This window comes from Lissotriton helveticus, chromosome 3_1 (genome assembly GCF_964261635.1).
Source record: "Lissotriton helveticus chromosome 3_1, aLisHel1.1, whole genome shotgun sequence".
In the NCBI taxonomy this organism is placed as follows: Eukaryota; Metazoa; Chordata; class Amphibia; order Caudata; family Salamandridae; genus Lissotriton; species Lissotriton helveticus.
This window is the reverse complement of record NC_136061.1, coordinates 1,861,895,346-1,861,919,719: the sequence shown is the minus strand read 5'-3', so window position 1 is coordinate 1,861,919,719 and position 24,374 is coordinate 1,861,895,346. Positions and strand designations below refer to the sequence as shown.

The window sequence follows — 24,374 nt, the reverse complement described above, 5'->3', positions numbered from 1 at the left end:
ATCATGGCGGAAAGGAGACTTCCTCTTAGAAGTCCCTGCGTTAAATCCGATTCACTGGGCAGATGGGTAATTTCTGAATGCCACTTTTCTCCTAATCCCCCTTTTACCCTCTGCTCGATTTACGGAAGCAATACAGATGAACCAGGGATCATTAATCTGATTTCTGGGGAGCTAGCTCACTGGTCTACACCAATAATCATCTGTGGCGATCTGAACATAAACTTGCCCTGTAACTGGAAAATGGACAGCAAGTGGAGGTACAAAGGTAGAAAGCCCCTAGTGCACAAAGCACAAATTAATCTAGCTCAGACTCACGGGCTGAGCGACATTTGGTCTAATCTAAATCCCACTCAACCTGGCTACACCTACTTTTCTGCCCCACATCGGACATTTGCCAGACTAGACTACTTCTTAATCTCATCCTCCTTACTTAGCAAATGCACCATAGACACCGCTCCGCACTTCATGTCAGATCACAATCCACTTATCTTAAACATCAAGGGATTGGGGAACTGGAAGGAAGCACCAAGATGGAGCTTCGAGAAAGCCCTATTGTAAAATGCGGGCTTTCGGTCACACATTCAAGGTTGGATCCAGGAGTTCCTGGAAATAAACACTGGAACAACCCCAACTATGATTGTTTGGGATACACTAAAAGCGGGTATTCGGGGAGAGACCCTAAGGTTTTCAATTAGGAAAACAGGAAGGAAAAATTGTTAATATGGGATCTCCAGGAAAAACTAAAGAAAGCAGAAATGAAACTAGTCCAAATGGTTAACATTGGAACTGATACTGAGAACGTTCAAAATGAAGTAATTCTCACAAAGGCGGAAATAGGGGCAGAATTTTCAGAAAAAAACGCAGCTAAGTGGGCGGCAATGCGGGAAAAAAAGTACGAGTGTAGCGACTGCATTGGTCATCATCTTGACATTAAAACCAGGCAGCAGGCCACAAGCAGCGAAATACACGCAATTCAATTGGCAACAGGGACAGAGACCAACAATCCTAATTAAATACAAAAGGGCTTTCAAGAATTCTACACTGAACTATATGCAGAGGAGAACAGCAGGTCAGCCGACTCAGGAGAAATTGAGATCACCAGTTATATAATAGAGGTAGATTTAAAGCAGCTTACCCCTGATAACCGTGAGCAGCTGGATGTTACCCCGACCTGGGATGACATCACGGAAGCCCTAGCCAGCCTGCCAGACGGGAAAGCCGCAAGAATGGATGGCATTCCTGTGGAATTTTATAAAACCTTTGCTCCTCAAATAAAATCCATCTTTACTGACGTAGTAACCGCCATATTCAATGGGGCTGCCCCTCCTGCCTCCTGGTCCAATGCCAAAATCTCCATATTCCCCAAAAAAGACAAATCACCCTCAAAGATGGGCTCCTACAGGCCCATTACACTTATAAACTGTGACTCTAAAGCAGTGGTCTTCAAACTGTGGGGTGCGCCTCACTGGGGGGGCGTGGAGTCATCTCAAGGGGGGCGACAGTCCACCTTCCCCAGTGGCAAGCAGAAGCCCCAGAACGCACGCACGAGTGTTTTATATTAGAACAATTTGTAATAGGTTTACGTCATTGTGCATTTTTGGCCTTATTTTTAAAGGCAGATGGGCTTGTGCTGAGAGTGGCTTGGATTTGTGAAAGGAAGGGCAGGAGAAGCCTTGGAAACTCGTAAGTGGCGGATGGTGGACAGGGAGACTGAGCATTGCACACTTTAAACTTTCTACTGTCTGGATGGGAGTCAGAAGATGGGGGCTGGTTGTTGTTTTAAAAAATACACCCCAGTGGGAGTTTGCAGAAGTGTTTTGGATGGGTCTTTGGAGAGGAGTTTAAGATTGGGATTTTTAGCAGGTTTGATGGTGCTATGAAAATGGGTACTGAATGGTGTCTTACAAAGTGGGTTCTGCGTGGGGCTTGGTAAAGGATGTCTGAATTGTGCTTTCTAGAGACGAGTCTGAGTACTGCTTTTACAGGTGGGATCTGTGTGGTGCTTTTCATAGAAAGTCGAGGTATGGCTTTGCAGAGGGGGTCCATAGTTAGCTTTCTAGAGGATGTCCAGTGCTTTTAATGGGCTGGTACTGTCCGGTACAGAGTACTGGCAATTTTTTATTTTGAGAGGGAGAGTAAATGCACTTCTCAAGAAAGATGTAATACTTTTCATTGGAGAGTACCAGCACTTCTCAGAAACAAGCAGTTACTCTGGTACAGAGTACCTGCACTTTCATTTCTCCATTTCAAGCACTGAGGACGTCTTGTTGAGAACTCTGGAGAATGAGTCTGGTTCCCTTGTCAAGTACCATGCATGGGTGGTTCGACTAAAGCATTTAAGTGCTAGTGTCCGCATAAAGGTGCTAAAATGCATTAGTTACTCAATATTTGTTATGGTTGGGTCATTAGGTTAGTGACCTTCCATTGCAGATGTTTTTCAACAGTTTCTAGAACTTTTAAATGCTTCTCATTGCTCAAAAGGGTTCAACTTCCTAGATGTAGGTCTTTCCATGCACTTCATTGCTTATTTTTGTTCATGGGAAAGTCTTACTTTAAGTGTTGCACATTTGGTCATTGAATGTCACTCCTCCTAAGCACACTGAAACCATAGAAATGTGACATAAGCATTCAGAAAACTTAGCAGCTATGATCTGGATGTAAATTTCCAGGGCTGTCAGGATAGGGCATTGTAAGTACAGATCAGGATGGTGCTTTGCAGAGAAGATCTGAATGGAGCTTTGATAAGAGGACCTGGATGTGGCTTTTGCCCAGAGGAAATCCCTATGTACTGGCAATTTATTTAGCCATTTTACACTCGTCTCGATCTGCCCATTCATAAGTTTGAGGGGGGCCTGACCCCCAAACTTTTTGTTCATGGGGGGCTTGGCAAAACAAAGTTTGAAGACCACTGCTCTAAAGTATTTTCTAAAATCCTAGCAATCAGAATATCCTCAGTAGTTGAGTCCCTAGTTTCAGAATGGCAACACAGCTTCATTCTGAAGAAAAGTACCACTGAACATATTAGGAGGCCATCACTCTATTTGACGCAGCACAGGTAGCAGGAGACCCAATGTCACTAATACTGTTAGAAATGGCTTTTGTGGTTGGCTGAGGTATTTACCCAGGCCAGGCAGGAACCACCACTCTAGGGTAAGCTAGATACACACAAAAGATAACATGTGCTCACCCTCTGGTAGCTTGGCACGAAGCAGTCAGGCTTATCTAAAGACATTGTGCAACACACACACACACGCACACACAGTAACACAATGAATACACCGCAAAAAGACTCCACACAGGCTTAGAAAAATAGAGAATATAGAATATTTATCTGAGAAAAATAAGACCAAAACAACAGAAATCCAATAAGTAGAACTTGAGATATGAATTTTCAAAGATTAAGGTGCACAAGCATCAAAAAAGGTAATTGCATTAAAAAAATGCGATTTTTAAGGAATCGCAATTGCGTATGCATGTAGGAATCGCAAAAAAAAATGCGATACCTACACATTCCTTAATTGCGAGTCACAATTAAGGAATTGCTTCACATTCATTCCGATGGGCCTCTAGGCCCTTAGGAATGAATAGGAATTGCATGCGCAATTTGCGAGTACCCAATAGGTACTCGCAAATTGCGCACGCAATTTCAAGGGTGCAAGGGTGCCAAAAGACACCCTGTTGCACCCCTGAAATTTCAATGTATCCATATGTTGCGTACACAAATGCTCCAAGGCCATGTGTGTGTGTATCATGTGACTTTGAAAATGCACTTTAGTGCATTTCTCAAAGAAATCGCAAATTTCCATCAACTTGAGATTGAAGGTAATTTGTGATTCCAATTTTGCAAAATCGCTAATTTTTACTGGTTCATGCATTGCATTTAAGGAATCGTAATTTGTGATTCCTTAAAATGCAATCGCAATTGAAGTAATCGCAAATGTTGCGATTACTTAAATTGCGATTTTTGTATTTGGGATGATGCATCCCAAATGCAAAAATACTGGTCGCAACGGGACAGATTCTTATGCATGTGGCCCTAAATGCAAAACTGTGCTTACAAGTCACTAAAGGTTAAAAGGTTACTTGAGGTCGCAAGGGACCAGTGCAAATCCAATGTTCAGGCTAAACGGCTACAGAACCCACGCAGGGTCCCCTGAGAAAATACCTTGGATGGAGCAAATAGTCGACGTCAAGGGAACAATGCCTCAACATTTCCACACAGTCTGTCACTGTGTTGTCATCGAGCTCCGCTGAAATACAGGCAATGCGTCATCATCGAGCTGCACAGAGCGTCATTGTCGGGCTACGCAGGCTGTAGATCCACTGCCATCGAATAGCCTCTGCGTCAACATCGATCAGCCATGCATCGGTTCTGAATGGCGCAGTGATGACTATGCACTGGTTGTGTAGGAAATCAGCTGCAGAACCCACTTCTGAGGCCTAGGACTGGAGAGAGCACCTCAGGCAAGGGAGGACGCACAGATGGCCGAGGCCGGCAGCACCAGAAGAGTTGCAAGAAGTCTTTTGTGTCCCTGAGACTTCAGAAAACAGGAGGCAAGCCCTTTGAATCCCTCTGGATTCAAGTGAGATGGGCCCAGACCTTGTACTCAGCATGGCAGACGTCAGCAGGCAGCAAGGCAGCTCAGCAAAGCAGAGAAGCAGTTCTTCACAACAGTCAGTCCAGGCAAAGTGTCAATCCTTACAACACAGCAGTCTTTACACCAGCAGTATTCTTCCCAGGCCCAGTTGTGTACTGATTTGGTAGGGTCGCAGCCCCAGTACTTCTACCCAAATGTACCTTTGAAGTGGGGGCGCCTTCAAAGCAGCTCCTTGAAGTGCACAGGTCCCCTTCAATCCCAGCTCTGTCTGCCAGGCTATCTGTGTAGGGTAATCAGTCATTTGTGTGGGGACAGGACACAGTCTGTTCAGATGTAAGTGTGAGCTCCCTCTCACCCCTCCTGCCCAGGAAAGCTATCAGAATGCAGATGAACACCTATTAGTCCTCTGTCATACCCACCCTTCCTGTGTTTGTGGATGTATAAAGGGAATGCACAAAGTGTAGCTGTTACCCAGCCCAGAAGTGTATTGGAGAAAGGCTGCAGGAACACAGAGCAAAGTTAAGATCATAGAAATGTCCAATTTCTAAAAGTAGTAATGTTAAATCCAACTTTACCAATAAAGAGGATTCTTCACCAGCATTCCAAAGACGTGAAACATGATGCAGCAACTAATTTCTAATCAGTAATTACAGCTTTAAAGTGTTTTAAGGAATTCCCAATGCCAGTCTATGAGAGGGGTAGGCCTCACAGCAGTGAGAAACGAATTTCAGATAAAGCATGTAAAGTTAGAACATACATAGTGAGCAAGAGAGCAATTCATAGATACACTGCTCAGGTACAGGTCACTAAAGCAAGGCATAGATACCGGGCAAGTAAGGAGAGCATAGACATATGCATTAAATGTGTGAATGATGCAGGGCATTCACATAGAGCAAAACGCAAGACATAAAAGTAGTACAGTGATGTAGTCATACAATCTATGTTTACCTACATAGGGCCTCAAAGTAGCATATGAATACAGTGCATGTAAGCAGTGCATGGATACAGTACACACAAGGCGAGCATGGATACAGTGTCCATAAGCCGCACATGAATACACACAAGCAGTGCATGGATCACACATAAGGAGTGCACAACCAGAGCATAGATCCAGTACAAATACAGTGAACATAAGCAGTGCATAAGCACTGCACACCTGAGCAGTGCATGGATACAGTGCACATACGCAGTGCATGGATACTGCACACCTGAGTAGTGCATGGATACAGAACACATAAGTGGTGGATGGATACAGTGCACATAAGCAGTGCATGAATATAGTGCAAATTGACTGGACATGGATACAGTGCACATAAGCAGTGCTTGGGCAGGGTACACATAAGCAGCGCATGGATACAGTGCACATCAGCAGCGCATGCAATGCTATAATTTGAGTCTGTGGTTGCTGGTGGGGGTCTCAGGCACTCATTTTTAGGGACCAGCGCTTATTTTTCCGAATCAGATATTTACCAAGAGCAAAAGTGGGGAAACACAAATCAGAAAGAGGGAGGAAGAGAAAGACAGACAACGTAAGAAAGCAGGAACCTGCATGAATTAGATAAACAGTCAAGGCATGCCTGACAGTGGATTAAAGAGGCATGAGGACATTTAATTGCATGGGCCGCGGTGTTCTAAGCATAGCTTCGGGAACCGGAACTCTTTCTTTTACAAATTATGCACATAAAAAATTCATGGCTAGAGTGCACATACACAGTGTGCATGGATACACAAAAGGAATGCACGTATATAGTTTCCATAAGCAATGCATGTATAGGTAAGGTCCACAGTAGTAATGCAGAGAAAGTTGAAAGACTGACAGAATTAAAGAGTTTACAGATTAGCAGTGTTAGAAATGGTATTTCTGGTTGGCTCAGGTATGCACCTAAGCCAGGCAGAACCCACCACTCTAGTCAGGGTAAGGGATATACACACCAAAGATAGCTCCTGCTCACCCCCTTGGTAGCTTGGCAGAGCAGTTCAGACTTATCCCAGAGGCAATGTGTAAAGCATTTGCACATCAAACACACACCTGTGATACAATAAATTAACCACGAAAGAAACTCCACACAGTATTATATAAAATTAAGTTTGTAAATTGCATATGAACATAGACCAACACCACATAAACCAATATTCACTTTGCCAACTTTGCAATTTTCAAAACATCATAAATCCATCTAGGATACTTTTCTGTCCTGCCAGCTGAGTTGTGAATGCCCCCCAAAGGTATGCCACAAGAGAAGAGGGGGAGGGCACACACACATTCCATGGTAGCAGGATGAACTCGCTAGGTCCCCCACATGTGGAATAATCAAAAGGCAGCTGCCCGTGACTGAACAATAAAGCTGCTAACCCCTGCAGTCTCCCACAAACCCATGTTGAGACGTAGTACGTTCAAAGCCCTCCAAGGCCTCCTGGACTGTTGTTCTTGCCCACGCAAGACTGCACCAAATGCTGATAAGCAGCAAATGTAGTGTTAAGGTAGTACTGTGCTGGGGGGTATCTTGTGGGGCAGCTGCAGAGGTGAGCAATGACCCAGTAGTGCCTCCACTCTGCACTGCAGCTCTCAATCACTGACTACCTGCTGGCATTGCACTAGTGCTCTTATGTGCTGCAGTGGTTGTAAAAAAAAAACATTGTAGAAGTGTTCACGGGCCTCAGAACGGGGCCGCATCACTAAATTTAGAGTTCACTTGGCAATCCACACAGAAGTGATCCAGGGGCAGAAATGTTGGTGGGAGTCTCCTTTATTACTCCGGGCAACACCTCCACTGGGCTAGGATCAGGAAACCAAGGCGGCTTGTGGACTCATTCCTACACTGCTAATGCATCGCAATTCACAAAGGTGACACAACGGTCCTGCCCCCAGGGATTCTGCGGAATCATCCAACCCGAGCCCACGTCTCAGGCAGGAACAATAAAGAATTCCATATGCACTGTGCAAAGGTGAAGCGCTCACCACATACTAAGGTTTCAGTAACACAGGGCAGGCCACCAAACCCTAGGAGATCACGGGGCACCAAAGCAGGAATGTAGGCAGCAGTCCAGTACACAGGGTCCATTGTAGGTGAAGAGGCAAACCTTCTTAGCAGGTCAGCACAACATAGCAAAGTCCAAGTGTTGGTTTCTCCTGACAGCCCACCAGTTCCTCCCGGCAAGGTGCAGAATGTAGAGCCAGCAGCATCTGGTTATAAGCCCCATGCAGTGTCTAAAAACATGGGGTCTGATCCACTGTACTTATACTTAAAATGTCTTGGATGTGGAGGTAACTTCAAAATAACGTTTAGAAGTGCGCAACACCCCCATCCAATCCCAGCTCTGGCTCCAGACATCAGCAGGGGGATAAACAAGCCCTTTGAGTGTGGGCAGGGCCCAGCCGTTACAAATGTAAAGGGTCAATGCTCCTCACTCTCCCAGCCCAGGAAGACCATTCGGTATGCAGATGAATGCAGATGTAATGCTGTTTCCCCAACCCTTCCTGTGTGATGTCTCTCTGGAATGTATGCACAAGCCCAGCTGTCACTCTACCCTAGATATGGATTGGAGTCAGGCTGCAAAGCACTGTCATAAGAACAAAGAAAAGCCCATTTTTTTTAAAATGTGGCATTTCTAAAATAGTAATGAAAAATACACCTTTTCCAATACTCAGGATTTATCACCACTATTCCAAACATACCAAACATGGAAAAGCTACTCCTTCCAGATGAGAAATTCACACTCAAAAACATATTAGGGAAACCCAGTGAAAACCTATGAGAGGAGCCGATCTCACAGCAGTGAAAAAACAAATAGACTGTTTGTCACTACCAGGACATGCCACACAATCAAGGCATATGTCCTACCATTTACCTACACAGTATCCTGCCATTGGGTTGCCTGGGGCCAGCCTTATGGGTGACCTATATGTAGTAAAAGGAGAGTTTCAGACTTGGCAAACACTTTAAATGCCGTGTTCAGGACTTTAGCAGTTGCTACTTTGGTATAAGCAATGGCTGGATATGGTGGGAGGGCGAATAATTTGCTTAAAAAAAAATTTCCTTTATAAAAAGTACTTCTATGACTCCCTATTCTGCAGGCTCTGTTTTTTCTGACTGAAGTCATTCTCATATGTAAGAGCCATTTTCGCCTTAGGCGCTCCAGTGCTTCATTTCCCAGACACGTAAGTTGTAATGTATATCCTTGTTCCATAAACGAATGGCCTGTTTTATGCAACACTTTATAAAATGTTTTAAACCTAGCATTCTATCCATTTTTGGAAGTGAAGTATGTTGCATGCAGGAAAACAAATAAGAGGTCGGTCAACTACGGTGAATCCCATTTTGCATCTTACCGTGGTGTCTTGGTGTCAGTCCATGCTGATGTGATGGCATCTTGGTAACCAGGACGCGGACAACCCACACTGTGGCTGCACATAAGGACAGGTCTGCACCATTCGCGTCCTACAGTATTGTGACTGTTGCCTAATATTCCTTCTGCTGATACACCCACCATTTTGACTATAAATGACCCTCCACACCATCAGGCAGACACCTGGGCATGGCCCTTGCATACACTTAAAGAGTGGCAAGAGTGGTGCCTGCAGCATGCAGCACCAACAACAGAATGGTCTCAGAAGCATGTTCAGCCCAGCATGAGCAATGAGCCTAGAGCATGACCACCAATTTATCAGAGAGCAGTGCACACTTAAAACCTCGCCATGTGACAGGCCATACATGAGCTGAGGAGTCCCAAAAGCACATTACAGTTTGCAATCATGCATTTGCCACAGCCACGGTGTTCACACTGGTCTACAGGGCTGGTATGATCACTGCAAGCACTACCCAGACATAAAGTCCTGGAACGACCACAATGCAAGAGCATCAGATCACATGCGAAAAGCAGTTGTGTTATCACCCCAAGCTCAGGAGCCCCACAGTCCACAGTTGAGAGAGCGATATATCTGGTCCAAGTAGTCTCACCATTGCATAGGCCATCTTAGCCAGGCATAATCATCAAAATCCACAGCCGCGCCTTAAGACTGTCACATGATGCCTTTGGTGCTGGAGTCAATCTCAGTGAGAAGCTGGGTGGTGCGATAGAGGTGCCTCAATAACTATTTTGTCATATAAGCAAAAAACAGCTGTCACTAAAAGTAGGTTGTACTACTGCACCACATTCACATACAGAACTTCACCAAATCTGTAGATCACTGAGGTGTAACTGTGCTCACTCAGTTCAGTTCATGAAGCTTTTATTCGGTGCAAATGTATGACCATGAAAGCACAAGGTAAACAGTAAATACATCATGTTTAAAAAGATTAAAATACAAAGGTTTAAAAAATCCGTAAATATAGTATATTAAAAAATCATATTTTTCCTGGAGTAAATGCACTTATTTAAAAACGTTGCAGTATAAAAACAAATATCTGCTGATTGTAAATTTAACATCAGACCCATGGCTTCCTTAACTGTACGTGCGCCATATTTGTTAAACATAGGTTTCAAAAACATAGAGCGCTGTTCCCTGTACAGTTCACAAAACAAAAGAAAGTGCTGAGTGCTTTGGGTAGATGTAAAATCACACATACATGGTCCTGTCGGATGTTTCTTAATCTGGGGATGAGCCACTAAATAATGTGCCATCCCGAACCGCAACCTTGTGAGTACAAACTTGTGTGATTGTTTGGTTACCATCAAGAGATACAATGGAAACACTTCTCCTGTGACAAATGAGTTATAAAACAGTACAGTAGATAATGATCCAGAGGCTAATTTACCCTTTCTGTCTGCAAATCCAAGAAACGTATTTTTCATTTCAATCTTAGTAATATTGGATACTGCAGATGGGTCATTAACAATATTAACACCATAAATTTCCGAAAAACAGACAACAACATATTTAATCAATGGGATCGGTAGAAATTTGTCCATTAAAATGCAGTCCTCAATAACTGATCTGTTAAAGGCCTTCTCTTCCCTGAGCCAGATGGAACGCCAAACCATCAGAGGCCTAAGGGATAACAAATCACCTAAAAAGTGGATATTAAGCTCTCGATGGGTTAATTCATTAGAGGTTGAGACAGGTAGGCACAGAAGCTTTTAAAAAAAATAATTTTCTTCAATTTGTAAGCTGTCATGCCGGCTATAGCCCCATATGCCTGCGCCATATAATGCGATAGACACACACCTAGCCTGATAAATTTTAAGCATGTCTGAGGTGCGCCTCTCCCCCACTTTTGAGGCAAATCTATAGACACCATAGGCATTCTTGGCCATTTTATTCCGGATATTGGTGAATTCGCTGGACCATTTCCTGTCATTTGCAAAGGTGATTCCCAGATAACAAAATTTGTCCACATGTTGGACCTTTTCTTTATCTATATAAAAGGCATTTGGACACTTCCTTTTTTTCCCACAGATCATTATTACAATTTTCCCTTTGTTAATCACCAATTTCCTTGCTTTGATAAAGGCTGAGAAGCTATCCATTAGGCGCTGTAATCCTATCGGCGTTCTTGATAGTAAAACAGCGTCATCAGCATATAATAACACTGGGATAGGGTCGCCATGGATCTGGGGGGCATCAGCCACCACCTTCTTTAAAACATTATCAATCCCGTTAATAAATAAGATAAAAAGAAGGGGGGCCAAAACACAGCCCTGTCTAATGCCCCGCTTAACATCAAAGTTCGGGGTGTATTCCCCCCCTTTACCAAAATGAACACAGGTCTGCAGTTTGTCGTATAGTCTGGCCAAAAAGAATACTATACCCTCTGGGGCACCTAGATTGAGCAGGGTGGTCCACAAGGTGGGGTGGTCCACTAGATCGAAAGCTCTGTTCAGATCTGCAAAGCAGAGGTATAGGGAGCCCTGTTTAGCCTCAGTGTACTTCCCAATAAGCAGATCCAAATTGATGCACTGATCGAGAGTACCCCTACCCCTTCTGAAACCATATTGGCTATTAGCCAGAATACCCTCCTGCTCGGCCCATTCCTCCAATCTTACTAGCAAGACCCGGCTCATAATTTTAACCGACGAATCAAGGAGGGATATAGGGCGATAGTTTTTGGCCTCAGACCTGCTGCCTTTTTTATAAATGGGTACAATAATTGATTGTCCCCAGGTAGCAGGTGCATCACTACAAACAGCAGCATTAAAAACAGATGCTAACAGAGGTCCCCACAATTTGGGTTCAGTCTTATATACATCGATGGGTACCCCATCGGGGCCCTGAGCCTTACCACCTTTACTAAGTGTAAAACAATGTTCTACTTCCTTGGGAGTGATGTCAAGCGGCACCACATCCCACCCCTTGGGCTCCACTGCCACTGTTCTATTTGTGTCAAAAATGTTGGAAAAATGAGTTATCCACCCCTCACTGGACACAGTGGAGGTTAGTTCTGGGGTATCGTCCGCTTTAAGTAATGGGGAATTAATTGTTGCCCAAAACAGGGTGGTGTTCGATGTCTCAGCAGCTAAATTTAGTGAATCCCATGCCTGCAATTGGAGTTCCCTCTTCCTCATAGTAAGAGCGCATTTATATTCCAGTCTTGATTTGGCAATTAAAACAGGATCCCTAGGTTTAACCAATAATGCCAACTTCAGTGAAGTTAAAGAGACTGTACAGTGATGATTAAACCATCCTGGATTCTTCCTCGATAGAGTATTGGCTTTCCCGGTGAACTTCCTACTAATAGCTAAGTTAATACTTTTGAAACACAGTAATACCCTCTCATGATCATTAACATTTGCTAAAATTGAATCAATTTCTGCAAAGCTCCCCTTAATAATACAGCTAGATAAATCCCCGGCTTTATCCCCTGCCCACCTGAGTCTGACACCATTAGTCCTATGGGGTTCCAAGTTAGAAACAGTAGGTCCCACTATAAGTGACTTATCCGCCCAGAAAGCAGTTTCCATTGTTATACAATTATGATCACTGGTATTACAAACAACTATTTTTGGGCTGACGCAACAAGAAAATACATTGGAGGATATAATCACATGGTCAATGACCGAGCCTCCTAAACCGTTCTTAAATGTAGGAACAGTTAAGCCATGTTCATCTTTGCAGGGTTCCAGAATTTCCAAATCATAACAGCTCATTAATTTATACTATTCAGCTCCGTAGCTGCCATGGCTAAAATGCGGAGCATCCCAGCCATCGTTAGTTGTAACCCCGCAAATCCCCAATGTTGAATGTTCACATAGCTTTATATTGAAGTCACCAACCCAAACGAAGTCAAATACAACCTTAGAATCTGCACATAGATTTTCAAGGCCATCAGCTAAATCATGTACCACTTTGGACCTAGTATTGTCAAAAATATTATTATAATAATTGATCAATATAATGTTTCGAGCCCCAGTCTCGACAAGCCAGAGAATCTGCACATGAACACCCATTTGCAGGTATTTTTTCACCACAATAGGGCGTAAAATAGATATTAAAACCACAAGGCCCCCTTTAGCTCGCCCTGGGCCTGAACCATAGGCAGGTAGGTTATATGACTCAAAGCCCTCATAGCTAATCTCCTCCCTGCTCCATGTTTCCTGGAGACACAGGATATCATAACTATTAACAAAATCAATCCAGTCTGGATCCCTCTCCATTGACCTAATCCCTGCCACATTCCAGCTAGCAAGTGTTATTCCCTTCAGGCTGTGACCACCGTGGTTGATCTCTGTACTCCTACAATCAGCCAAGCCACAGGCTCCAACAGTGTTACTAACACCCCTGTTGTCCTGGACTGCATTTGTACAATCTACAGCCTCATGCCCTTGGCTGATTACTGACTCTGGGTAAGTAGGGACAGAGTTATCGCTTTTTCCTATTTCTTCACCATTATCATATTCTCCCTGAGCAAAAGACCAATGAGGCACAGGGAGTCAATCGTTACAATCTAATGAACTAAGTGCATGGAATCGATTATGCATTGGTGTCACAAATGCAGGCCCATGAGCCGGTATAAATAAACCATTCCTAGTGCTAGTACTGGCCTGATGGGAAGTATTAAGGTGACAATAAAAGAATGCGAGAGAACGTACACCCACATTATGGTCAAATACAGGCAAAGAGGCCGCCCTTAGGAGAACAGTGGCTGCATGCTGAGGGTGCTTAAAATTAACTATGATACAGTCACCTTTACTGCTTTTCCTTGAGCTTCCGATCCAATTAACCCTCCTGGTAGTTAAAATTTGGTCACGATATTCTGTAGGAAAACCACACTGCCTGTTTAAACAAGATACCGTCTTATTCTTTAGGGAATCATGTGTTTCTTCAACGGTATCATTTGCTACCTCAGGGACATTGGTTAATACAACCACATAGGGAGCACACTGTGGTGGTAAGTTAATCGAACGCTTGCGTCTTACCTCAGTCCAACCCTCCTCTCTCTCCTTACCCTTGGTTGCCTCAGCTGCGGACCCCTGGATAACGGGGGCTACCGCTTGCTTTGGGTCAATAGACGGGCCCTCTCCGATTGATGAACCCCTCCCTGGCCGCGCTACCAAGTGCTCACTCATTGTTTGTATCTGAATGGTTCTTCTCTGTCTGAGACAATTCTATCTGAACTGAGAAGTGAATAAAGGGCACTTGCACTTAACAGGGTATCATGCCATAAGCACTAGCTAAGTTTAGTCTTCAATGTAGATTATATAGGCCATACATCCATCAACTCCTATGGATTCTTCAAGATTTGATCCCAAATAGTTAAGACGTTAATACTTAATTTTTCTTTTTCTACCTGAGAGGGAAAGCACCATGCCCTCTTGTTCCCAAGTTTGAAACATCAACATCAATGGCCCATCTGTGACCATCATGTTCAGCATCCTCTATCTGTCCATGGCACTTTGCCCAACACTCACTGTGGCCCAAACCAATACATAAACGTATGCCAGCAGAGCTCCAAAACCTTTATGTGAATGCATCTTGGCCACAATTTCTGCAACCTCCAAGAGAAAGAACATTAACTTCTATATGTCTGTACAAGGTTGCATAAGCTATGGCAGAGTGAGAACTCTAGATCTCATTTATACTCTCAACTCAGCCACACCTTGCATCTGTGCTTGTACAAATGACCATTCTAAAACTATGGAATTGTAAATGCATTTCTACAGCATTACGACCCCTGGGGTGGCACTGAAGCACTTTTAGTGGACGGTAGCATGCTACTCCAGATTCCAGGATTAGTAATGATTAGGAATGGGGAAGCCAGTTCTAAGTAGGTGACTTTACTCATGGACAGCACGGTGGTATCAGTGGCAATCCAACAGAAACACATACTGTTTCTTTAATTTAACCCTGTGGAACAAGGACTAGGATTAGAGCAGGATGAACGTATGGAAAGGATTGAAAAGCTCCCTAGCCATAGACAAGCAACGTATCCGTAAAGGTCAGTGATAAGCTATGGATGCAGAGACATGGACGATTGCAAACCCAGCAAAGCAATCAAATGTCAAAGGACACCACATTTAGAACTGATGATGGCTTTGTGCTGGAAGCATTCTTCGAGTCAGGCATAGCAAGACTTTTAAGCCAGTTGAACCTAAATGAGCTAGACCCAGCTTGATCCTATATCACATCATTCTCTACTTGTCTCCACGTTCGGTGGAGCAAGCCTAGAAGATCTTGCCATTGCCTAGAACATGGTCAGAGAGCTGCTGGAAGGCCTGGGGGGGGATTTTCAACATTAGTGACAGTACCAGAGTCATAGCAGTTCTTCTCCTTACTGATGGTGTTCAGCGTCTGAGCAGTGAATGTCAGTTGGTAGTTAATGATATTGGGTTAGTTTGGTAGGTGTTTCTCTCCACTGATGTCTCGCCTGCACAGGTATCACATGTAAAGAAAAAGGGGGGCAAGATAGGGGGAGAAATGCTTAGCTCCTTAGGCTTCATCAACTGCATCAAGTTACATCTAAGACCGTGAGACCACCCTACTTGGATTCCCCAAAACACATGCCAAGAGCGCCAGGTTAGAATAGCACCAGTGAGCCTTTCATACAGGTAAGAAGGCTATTGTAAAAGAAGCTATTCTTCTATATGATGGAGCAGACAGGAATGTATATCTCAATGTTAATGCTGGACCCGATGATCTATGCTCAAGGACCTTTACATGTGACATGGTCAACGGAAGCACTGGGCTGATGTTTACTGACTCAGCAGGAACCATAAAAAGTTGTCAAATAGACAGGCAAGCATTTATTTCATGGTTAATTGGTGTGAAAGAAAGAAAGTAACTAGGGAGTTCTTGGTCTAACTTTAGAAACACCTTCATTTTCAAAGTCATCTTGCAGCAAAAGTGTAAAAATATGACAATCTTTTCAAAAATCAAAACGTGTATTTGATTAACACGCAGAACCGTTTCACCTTAGTACAAGTGATTATATCAGAGCATTGAGAAGCATTGATTTAAAAGGTAGTTTTTTAATATGAATTTAGAAACATTAATTTTTCATTCAACCCTCACGACAACGCTAATAGTCAACTAAAGAGGCAAGTCAGATGTAAATGCACTCTTTGGATGGCCTGGGTTCATATTATACATGAACAACATTATAATGTATGATATCAAACACAGGAGAAGGATTTGTACAGCGCACACCCTAAAATCATATATTTGGAGATCCCTGTATATGTGATGATGAAGAAAAAGGGGGGAAGTGACATTAAACAATTGCCTAGGATCACACATATGATAAAAGAAGCCAGGATGAATCCCAGGCTTTCTGGTTTCACATTGTTCAATTTAGCTACTGGATGTATATCCTTTACCTACACCCACCTTACCACCAATCCCCACAACCCTCTCGCCTGACCACCCATCTGATGGCACCAATGCGGCCCTCTGGCACATCACAGAACAAACTTTGTGGCCCCTGGGAAAATGTATGTGAGCACCCATGATCTATACACAGTCCTCATTGAAGGAGATAGCCAAGGGCCACCCATCACCGTGGCCTAATCCAGTCACACTCTAATGCCTTCCATGCTGTGGTATACTCAGAAGACATTGGAATTTTTTTAATATTTTTATTGATTTTTTCTGCACTGTGCATAACAAACCATAAACAATCAAGGTATGCATTAAAGTCAATCAATTGAGCTGAATACATTTCATTACCATCAGACCCTTGCCGTACAACAGGAATTTCATGGAGTGTTCGCCCATCATTACCCCATCCCGTCTCACTCTTTGCATCAGTCGTGTCTTGGTCCCTCAATCCCTCTCGCTGGTTAGTGAGATGTGCCTCCACACCGCCCCTCAGCCTCATGGCGCCTGTCCATATCCCTGGGATCATTGATCTATCTCCCCATCTATGCCATAGTACGTTCTCCATTTACCCCATACTTTTAAAAAAAATTTGGGGCAGCCCCTTACTTTATATATGACCCTCTCCGCTGCCATGTATAGGTCCATCCCCGTCTTCCACTCCTCTATTTGTGGTCTCTGTGCAGAACCCCACTTCCTTGGGACGTCTCTTTTAGCTACAACCAGGGCCAGGGCTGCGAAGATGAAGTGAGCACGACTTATATCCACATCCCCTGATATGCATAGGAGGATACATTTTGGGTCTAGTGGTAGGGTTTCGTTCAGCACCTTTCCCAAATCCAGTGTCACTTTCTCCCAGTATACCTGAATATGGGGGCAGTCCCATATAGTATGATAAAAGTCTCCTTGTTCATGGCCACATCTCAGGCAACACGGGTCCCTTGCTCTACCCATCCTGTGCAACCGGGCCCTATCGTAGTAGATCCGATGTAGGATTTTATATTGTATAAGTCTTAGTCTGGACTTGATTGAATAAGTGCCGATTCCCAGTCCGTGGTGTCAAAGGGCCTCAGATTACTTTCCCACGTCTCCCTCAGTTTTGTCAAACAGTCCGGGGCATTATTAATCAGAGTTCTATAGGTGTAGGACACTGCCTGTTCTTGTAGGTGATCCAGCAACAAACGTCCCTCTAACGGCGCGTAGTCTTGCAAAGGGGAGGGTAAGGGGCCTTCCGCCTTCCATGCATTGTTTCAATTGTAGATAGTGTTGTGTGGTGCTAAGTCCGAAATCTGCTCGTAGTGTTTGAAACGTTTTGAAGGAGGTGGCCGTCATTACATCCCCCAGAGTGGATATGCCCAGGTTGTCCCACGTTTGAAAGCCGCGCAGCTTATGTATTTCACGTAGCCATGTGCAGTGCCATAATGTGGTCTGTCTCATGGGTGTGCGGTGCCATCCCATGGTCCTGTGTGCACTGTGCCACAGTGCAATAGTCGTCTGGGTGGCCGGGGGCAGTCCCGTGTGTGTCTTACCCCCATATAGGTAATAAAGAGGAGTGTGTTTTCCCATTTTATAGCGTTCTAACCTGAAAGTGGGGTGAGTTGCTTCTGTGTGAAGCCAGTCTGAAATCGGGGTGAGGTGCGTTGCTCGGTAGTATGCCTCAATGTCTGGGAGCGATATTCCCCCATTCTACTGATTGCGGCATAGTGTGGCGAGGGCAATTCTGGGCTGTTTTCCTAACCACAATAAAGACCTTAGTTCTGCGTTAATCGCTTGAAACACTTGCTGCGTGAGTGGGAAATACTCATTTTGGAGAGCATACAGGAATTTTGGGACCGTGATCATTTTGAACATGGCCGCTCGGCCTAGTATAGTAAGGGAAAGTGTCCTCCAGCGTTGGGCGTCTTCTTTAAAGGATAGGAGGATACGGTGTATATTTTCCTTATATGACCGTTGTTTGTCCGGTGTTAAATAGATCCCCAGGTACCTAAAACCATGGGTCGCCACCTGTAGGGTGTGAGGTAGGGATGGCCAATCGTATCCCGTCTTGGGACTGAATATGACCGATTTGTGCCAATTGATGGTGTATCCTGAATACGTGCCGTATGTGTTCAGTGCCTCAAAAAGGACGGGGAGGGTAGATTCAGGGTCAGTAACGTACAGGAGTATGTCGTCAGTGTACAGGGAAATTTTTTCCTCTGCCACGTCTGCCGCTGACAGTCTAAATCCTCATATATCTGGATGTTGCCGCACCACACAAGCTATTACTTCTATAGTGAGAGCGAATAGGAGCGGGGAGAGTGGGCATCCCTGTTGGGTACCTCTCTGTATTGGGAATTCGCGGGAGAGCCGACCGTTCACCCTCACTCACGCCACCGGGGCCGTGTACAGCAGGCGCACCCAGCTCCGATACACTGGCCCAAATCCAAATCTAATTAGTGTAGCCTCAAGAAAAGGCCAGTGGACCGCGTCCATCGGCGGCTTCCCAGATTTGTGTATAGGAACAATGGTTGCTCTGTGCAGATCAGGGGGGAGGATCTCCTCCTCAATCGCGCTTTTAAAAATAGATAGGAGGTGTGGGGCCAGTAGGTCTGATCCCAGTTTAAAAAATTCTGCCGGTAGGCCATTTGGTCCCGGTGTTTTACCGGGTCTCAGCCTGGTGATAGCCTGACGGATTTCTTCAAGTGAAAGGTCCGCTTCTAAACTGTCCCTGTCTTCCTCTGATAGGTGAGGCACTGCTACCGCGTCCAGGTATTCCATTATGGCTGGGGTCTCCCGCAGGTCCCGTGCTTCATAAAATGCGCCATAGTAGGCGGCAAACGCCTCTGCTATCCCCTCGTCCAGACGTACATGTGCGCCCATCTCGTCTGTAATGGTTTTGACCCAGCGAGCTTCCATTTCCCTGCGGCTGAGCCACGCCAACAGCTTTCCCGACTTGTCACTGATGTCATATAACTTGTGGAGCGTAGCTAATCTGTGCGTCTTTGCTTCTTGGGTCGCTAAGGCCCTATAGTTAAGTTGGGGGTCTTTCAGACGACGCCTATAGTGTTCAGTCTGGTGGGTCAGGCACAGCTTTTCAAGGGCAAGAATCTGGGCTTCGCATTCGTCCATCTCTTTCCTCTCCTTTTTCTTTGCCCATGATAGTCTGTTTCGCCCATCCCTGAGGACCGTCTTGTACGCTTCCCAGACCACCATCCCTGATTGGACTGAGCCCGTGTTTTCAGCGAAATAAACTTTCGTATCTGCCCGAAGTCCCTGGCGTAATTCCTTATTTTGCAACTCCCACGCCGGAAGGCGCCATTCCCCTCTGGGTCCAACTCTATCCCTCCCTATACTGACCTCCAGTGGTGAGTGATCAGATAGACAACGGGCTTGTTATTCAGCCCCTCTGATCTGTCCCTTGAGTCCCAGTGTCACGAAAATGTAGTCTAATCTAGAATACACCTGATGCGCCCCTGAGAAGTAGGAGAAGCAGATGTCTCGCGGGTGCACTGCCCTCCAGACATCTACAAGGCCCAAGGATTGAGCGAATCGCGCTAAGTGTGTTTCGGTCCCTGTTCGTGTGGAGTTCCCGGTCCTGTCATACTCTGGGCGCATTACGTCATTAAAGTCACCACCTATCACTAGTAGAGCGTTCGGGGTTTCAAGCTTTATTTCAGTGACACCCTTTAAAGTCCTGGCCTGTAGCTGAGGGGGGGGCATATACCGATATGATCGTGAATTCGGTCCTGCCCCATTGCCCATTGACTCCTACATATGTGCCCTGTTCATCTGTCCATGTACGTTGAACCTTAAAGGGGGGAACCGTTTTATTAGAATAGCTACCCCTCTGGACCCTGTTGTGTACCCCGCGTGTGCCAGGACGGTGTAAGGCTTTCTACCCAGGAAACCACACCTAGTCCCACGAATATGGGTCTCCTGTAGGAGCACTATATCAGGGTGAACCCGTTTGATATGGGCCTGTACAAGACTTCTCTTGATGCGGTCGCCTAGGCCATTTACATTCCATGTGTACACCGTGTAGGGGGCTATCAGGTTTTGCCTATCAAGTGATACCGGGGGGGTCATTCGTAGTCTGGCGTATTATCAGTAGCAGTCTTCTGGCAACCCATGCATCTTCAGCTAATAATATGACTTTACCTTGTGAAAACCCATAAAACGTTGCAACATGTCCGAACAAACTAACCATAACCCACCCCGAGCCCCTCCCTGCCCCACCCCCCCTCCATTGGGACTCTGGCGCTGGCCGGTGTCGGTCCCCCACAGTGGCAGGTGTGGCCTGTCGTCCACCCATGGTCGTAGGTAGCCCTTCGCACTACAGTGTCAACCGGACTTCTGCTGTGCGTCCCCCAACTTTATAAAACCAAAGTCCCGTAGAGCGGGAAACAGTTCAGGAGTAGTCGGAGAGCCGACAAGAATGTGGAGAAAAAGATGGGTTGGGAGAAGGAAGAGGGGACGAAGGAAGGTGCGAGTCGTGAAAGGAAAGAGAGAGGGAAGAGGGTGTGTGTGGCTCTTCTCGATCAGCTCCGACGGGCAGGCTATATCAGTGCCATCCGGGCTGTGCGCTGGAATCATGAATGTGAGTCCGGCAGTTCATCTTGCGAGTCTTCCGTGTTGTTATCCTGTTCCATTGCGACAATCTCCGCTACCAGAGGTTGGGTTGAGGTTGTGCTGTGTTCATCGTCCTCCACAATCCTTTCGTCCTCCGATACACTCCTTTGCAAGTCCGATTCCGCATTGCCTTCAGGTTCCGTGGGGAGCGGCAGGGTGTGGGAGTGCAATCGGGGCTGTGAATTCAGAGGTTGATCGTCGGCCGGTATCGGGTGGTTGGTGAGCTGTGGCGGACCAAGGGTAGGTGGATTCCTCCAGTGTCCCGTGGCATCCCATGGTCGGAGAGTCCTACCCTGTTCCACTCCCTGCTGTCTCGGGGGCAGACCCGGGGGGGGGGGGTCTTTCGCCTTCTCTGCTCCTCCTCGAGCCATTCCCAGGCCGCTTCTGGGGACTGGAAGAAGTGCGTTTTTTCTCTAAAGATTACCTTGAGCTTGGCTGGGAAGAGTAACATGTATTGTATGCCTTTTTCTCGCAGCTTTGCCTTGACGGATATGAAGGATCTTCTGTTAGCTTGCACTTCTCTGCTGTAATCCGGAAAGATCATGATACGTGAATTGTCAATTTTAATATCCCCCAGTTTCCTAGCTTATTGGAGGATCATGTCCCTGTCGAGGAAATTCAGGAAGCGGGCTATGATCATGCGGGGCGCCGCGCCCGGAGGGGGCTTTGCCTGCAGTGCCCTGTGCGCTCGATCGATCACGAAACAGGTGGAGAACTTTTCCGCAGGGAAGGTGTCCCAGAGCCACTTGTGTAGGAAGGCCGCCGTGTTCGACCCTTCGATTCCCTCTCTGAATCCCACGAAACTGAGGTTGTTCCGTCGTGCCCTATTTTCGGCGTCGTCCACCCTCCATTGCAGGTCTTTAGTGGTGGTCCGGAGTGTCGTGAGGTCTCCCCTGAGGTCCCGCAGGCCATCCTCCGCCTCGCTAATTCTTGTCTCTGTTTCGGTCACTCTAGCAGCCATGTTCCTCATGTCCTGGCGCAGGAGCGATACCTCCGTGCTGACCTCCCCTATTTTCACCTCCAGGGCTTGTCGCAAGTCCCTAATAGCGTGCAGGAGGGTCTCCATGTCCCCGCTACGCAGCTGGGTGTCCAGGGCCGGTGGGTGGTGCGGCGTGGTGAATTTGTCCATTTTGGCCTGTCTAGGTGTTTTATCAATGGTCATTGTCAATTAGGCCAAATGCTAGAGGCAGTCTCGGGCACCAGCGGTCAGAATGGTCCACCACCTTGTTCCAGGGCCCCGGCATCAGGCCGAATGGACCCCCGCATTCTCCCTCCAGCGAGCGGGTCCCCAGCTCGGTGGTAAGATGTTCTTTGCGCCAATGAGGGCAGCGCTGTGAAGCACTCCCGGGGGTCAGGCCACGGGCGTCCGGTGTACTCCACCTCTGCACGGTCCGTCTCCCAAGTTGGACCGGAGGGGATGGGAGGGGGGAGCAGTAGCCTCCAAGTCGGGGGCGGGGGGGGGCGCGGGCACCCCAGGAGGTGAGTGGGCAGACGGAGACCTGTGCGGCCCTGTCGCGGCCTTCAGTTAATGTCGGGCCTTACTTCTAGGCCGCAGCCTCGCCCTCTCTGGCCTCGGAGGGGGGGCGTCAGGCCCCGCAGCGTAGGCCGCGTCCCAGGCCTCTCACTCTGTCCACGGGTAGGTAAATCAGGGGCCCGGGTCAAAGCGGTGTGTCCCGGCGGTGGCTGGGTATCCTGTCTCGCTTTCCCCCGTGGCGCGGGCTCTCCTGTGTGTGTAGTCCCGCTCAGGGCATGGGCGCCCCGCAGGGCCCCCAGCCGCTCCCCCGGTAGCTCTCAAATACCGCCGGCACTCGAGCCCTCCAGGATCGCCAGACAGTCGCAGGTCAGGACCCTCCTCGATCCACCAGTCCGGCGGGCCTCTGCAGGTCTCAGGTCCCTCCGGTCGGCCCCAGTCCGCCGTCGCTCCGGAGTCTACAGGGCCGCTCTCCTTTGGTGTAGTCGGGTCGGCTCACCGGGATATTCGGGTGGGGGGTCTTCGGTCTCCCCAACAGGTGTGGCCCCTCACAGCGGTCCGATGGCTCAGGCGGTGGTACAGGCCTGCCGCCGCTGTTCCCCTGGCTGTCTCTGAGGGACCAAGTGAGGCACCTCACTCCGGGGCTCGGGCGGGGATGGCGGCCGCCATTTTGGATCGTCCGCGATCGTCCGTCTCAGAGCCGTTTTTGTCCGAAAAGACAGATCGCGGCGGTTTCTCCGCAGATCGTGCACTGCCAGGGGGGTTCCGGACCTCAGAAGCGATGTGTGGCGATCGAATTATAGCCCTTATGGCCCAGGATTTCATCAGGATCAGTGGCGCTCGCCGGAGCCGATGTCGGGCACGTCTTACCCGGTCATGCTCTTGGCCACGCCTGATATTGGAATTCTTAGCAGTCCTGCAGGGGTGCTGAAACTTCCCACTTAAATACATAACAATTTTTCTATTTATGATCCATTCTTACAACATAGGTTATACTATGCTGCCCTGATGCACTTTGAACAAATTTGTGTACTATATCATACTATTGTCTTTGGAGTCACATTTAAGATAAGCACACATTGCATTATACAATGTTACGTTATATTTTAAAGTAGGCACTCGTGCCTGACAGAACATGGTAATAATGAACCACAAAACAACCTGTGTGTAGCCTCAATATCACAGTGTCAACAACTCGAAGGAAGGTTACCAGTTCAGATCCATGAATACCAACAGCTATCGAGAAAAGGTATGAAATATATTTATTTCATGCCACGACCAAATGGCAGGTATGCAGAGACCTGAGAGAATGTGGAGACAGAAAGTCATATCCAAATGGCGGAGACAGCTTTCACTTTCAAAGGCAGTCACAGTACACTGGGAGGGCTAGTGTCCATTCCTAATGGAATCACAGAGGCACTGGGCTATCAGCAGGTCAGTCCATCTTTGCCCAAAAAAGAGGAGGAATGGGGAGAAAAGGAAAATACAATACCATTCTTTGGAGATGATAAAAAAACACAATTCCTACCAGCTACAGGGGTCACCTCCACCGAAACCAGGGTTGTAGTTTTCTCCCCACTTGTCCTGTCAACAGCAGCGACCTGGAAGAGAGCAGTTCAGGATATGGGTCATAGGTAAAAGCAATGCAGATCTGTGGTATCTCCTAGTGACGCTGACGGTTTGACAGACCACAAAACCATAGAAACATAGAGCTTTGGACCATGTTTACTTCATGTCTGAAAAGCATTAAAGCTAGTCTAGCACCAATCAACCTCCTGCTTATGGAATACTTCAGAAGGAGCCAGCGTGCAAGGGTTTTTAGGTTTAGCCAGCGCTGTGCTTGAGAAGTCTGTTAATTTTATTATAAACTTAAAAGGGAATTTACATCTTGCCTCCTCTCTTTCCGGGCTTCTCATTGATTCCTAGGTGTAACACTTGCTTTTTCCTC

General features: G+C 46.5%; 1 protein-coding gene across 4 annotated transcripts in view; it reads right to left on the bottom strand.

Moving 5' to 3' along the window:
- CDHR5 (cadherin related family member 5) overlaps nt 1-24,374 on the bottom strand; it is a 392,579-nt gene that overhangs the window by 59,472 nt on the left and 308,733 nt on the right. For all 4 annotated transcript variants that reach the window (XM_078682818.1, XM_078682819.1, XM_078682820.1 and 1 more), the window contains exon 12: nt 23,955-24,027. In XM_078682818.1, the coding sequence (XP_078538944.1) occupies nt 23,955-24,027 (73 nt within the window). The remainder of the gene's footprint in view (nt 1-23,954; nt 24,028-24,374) is intronic.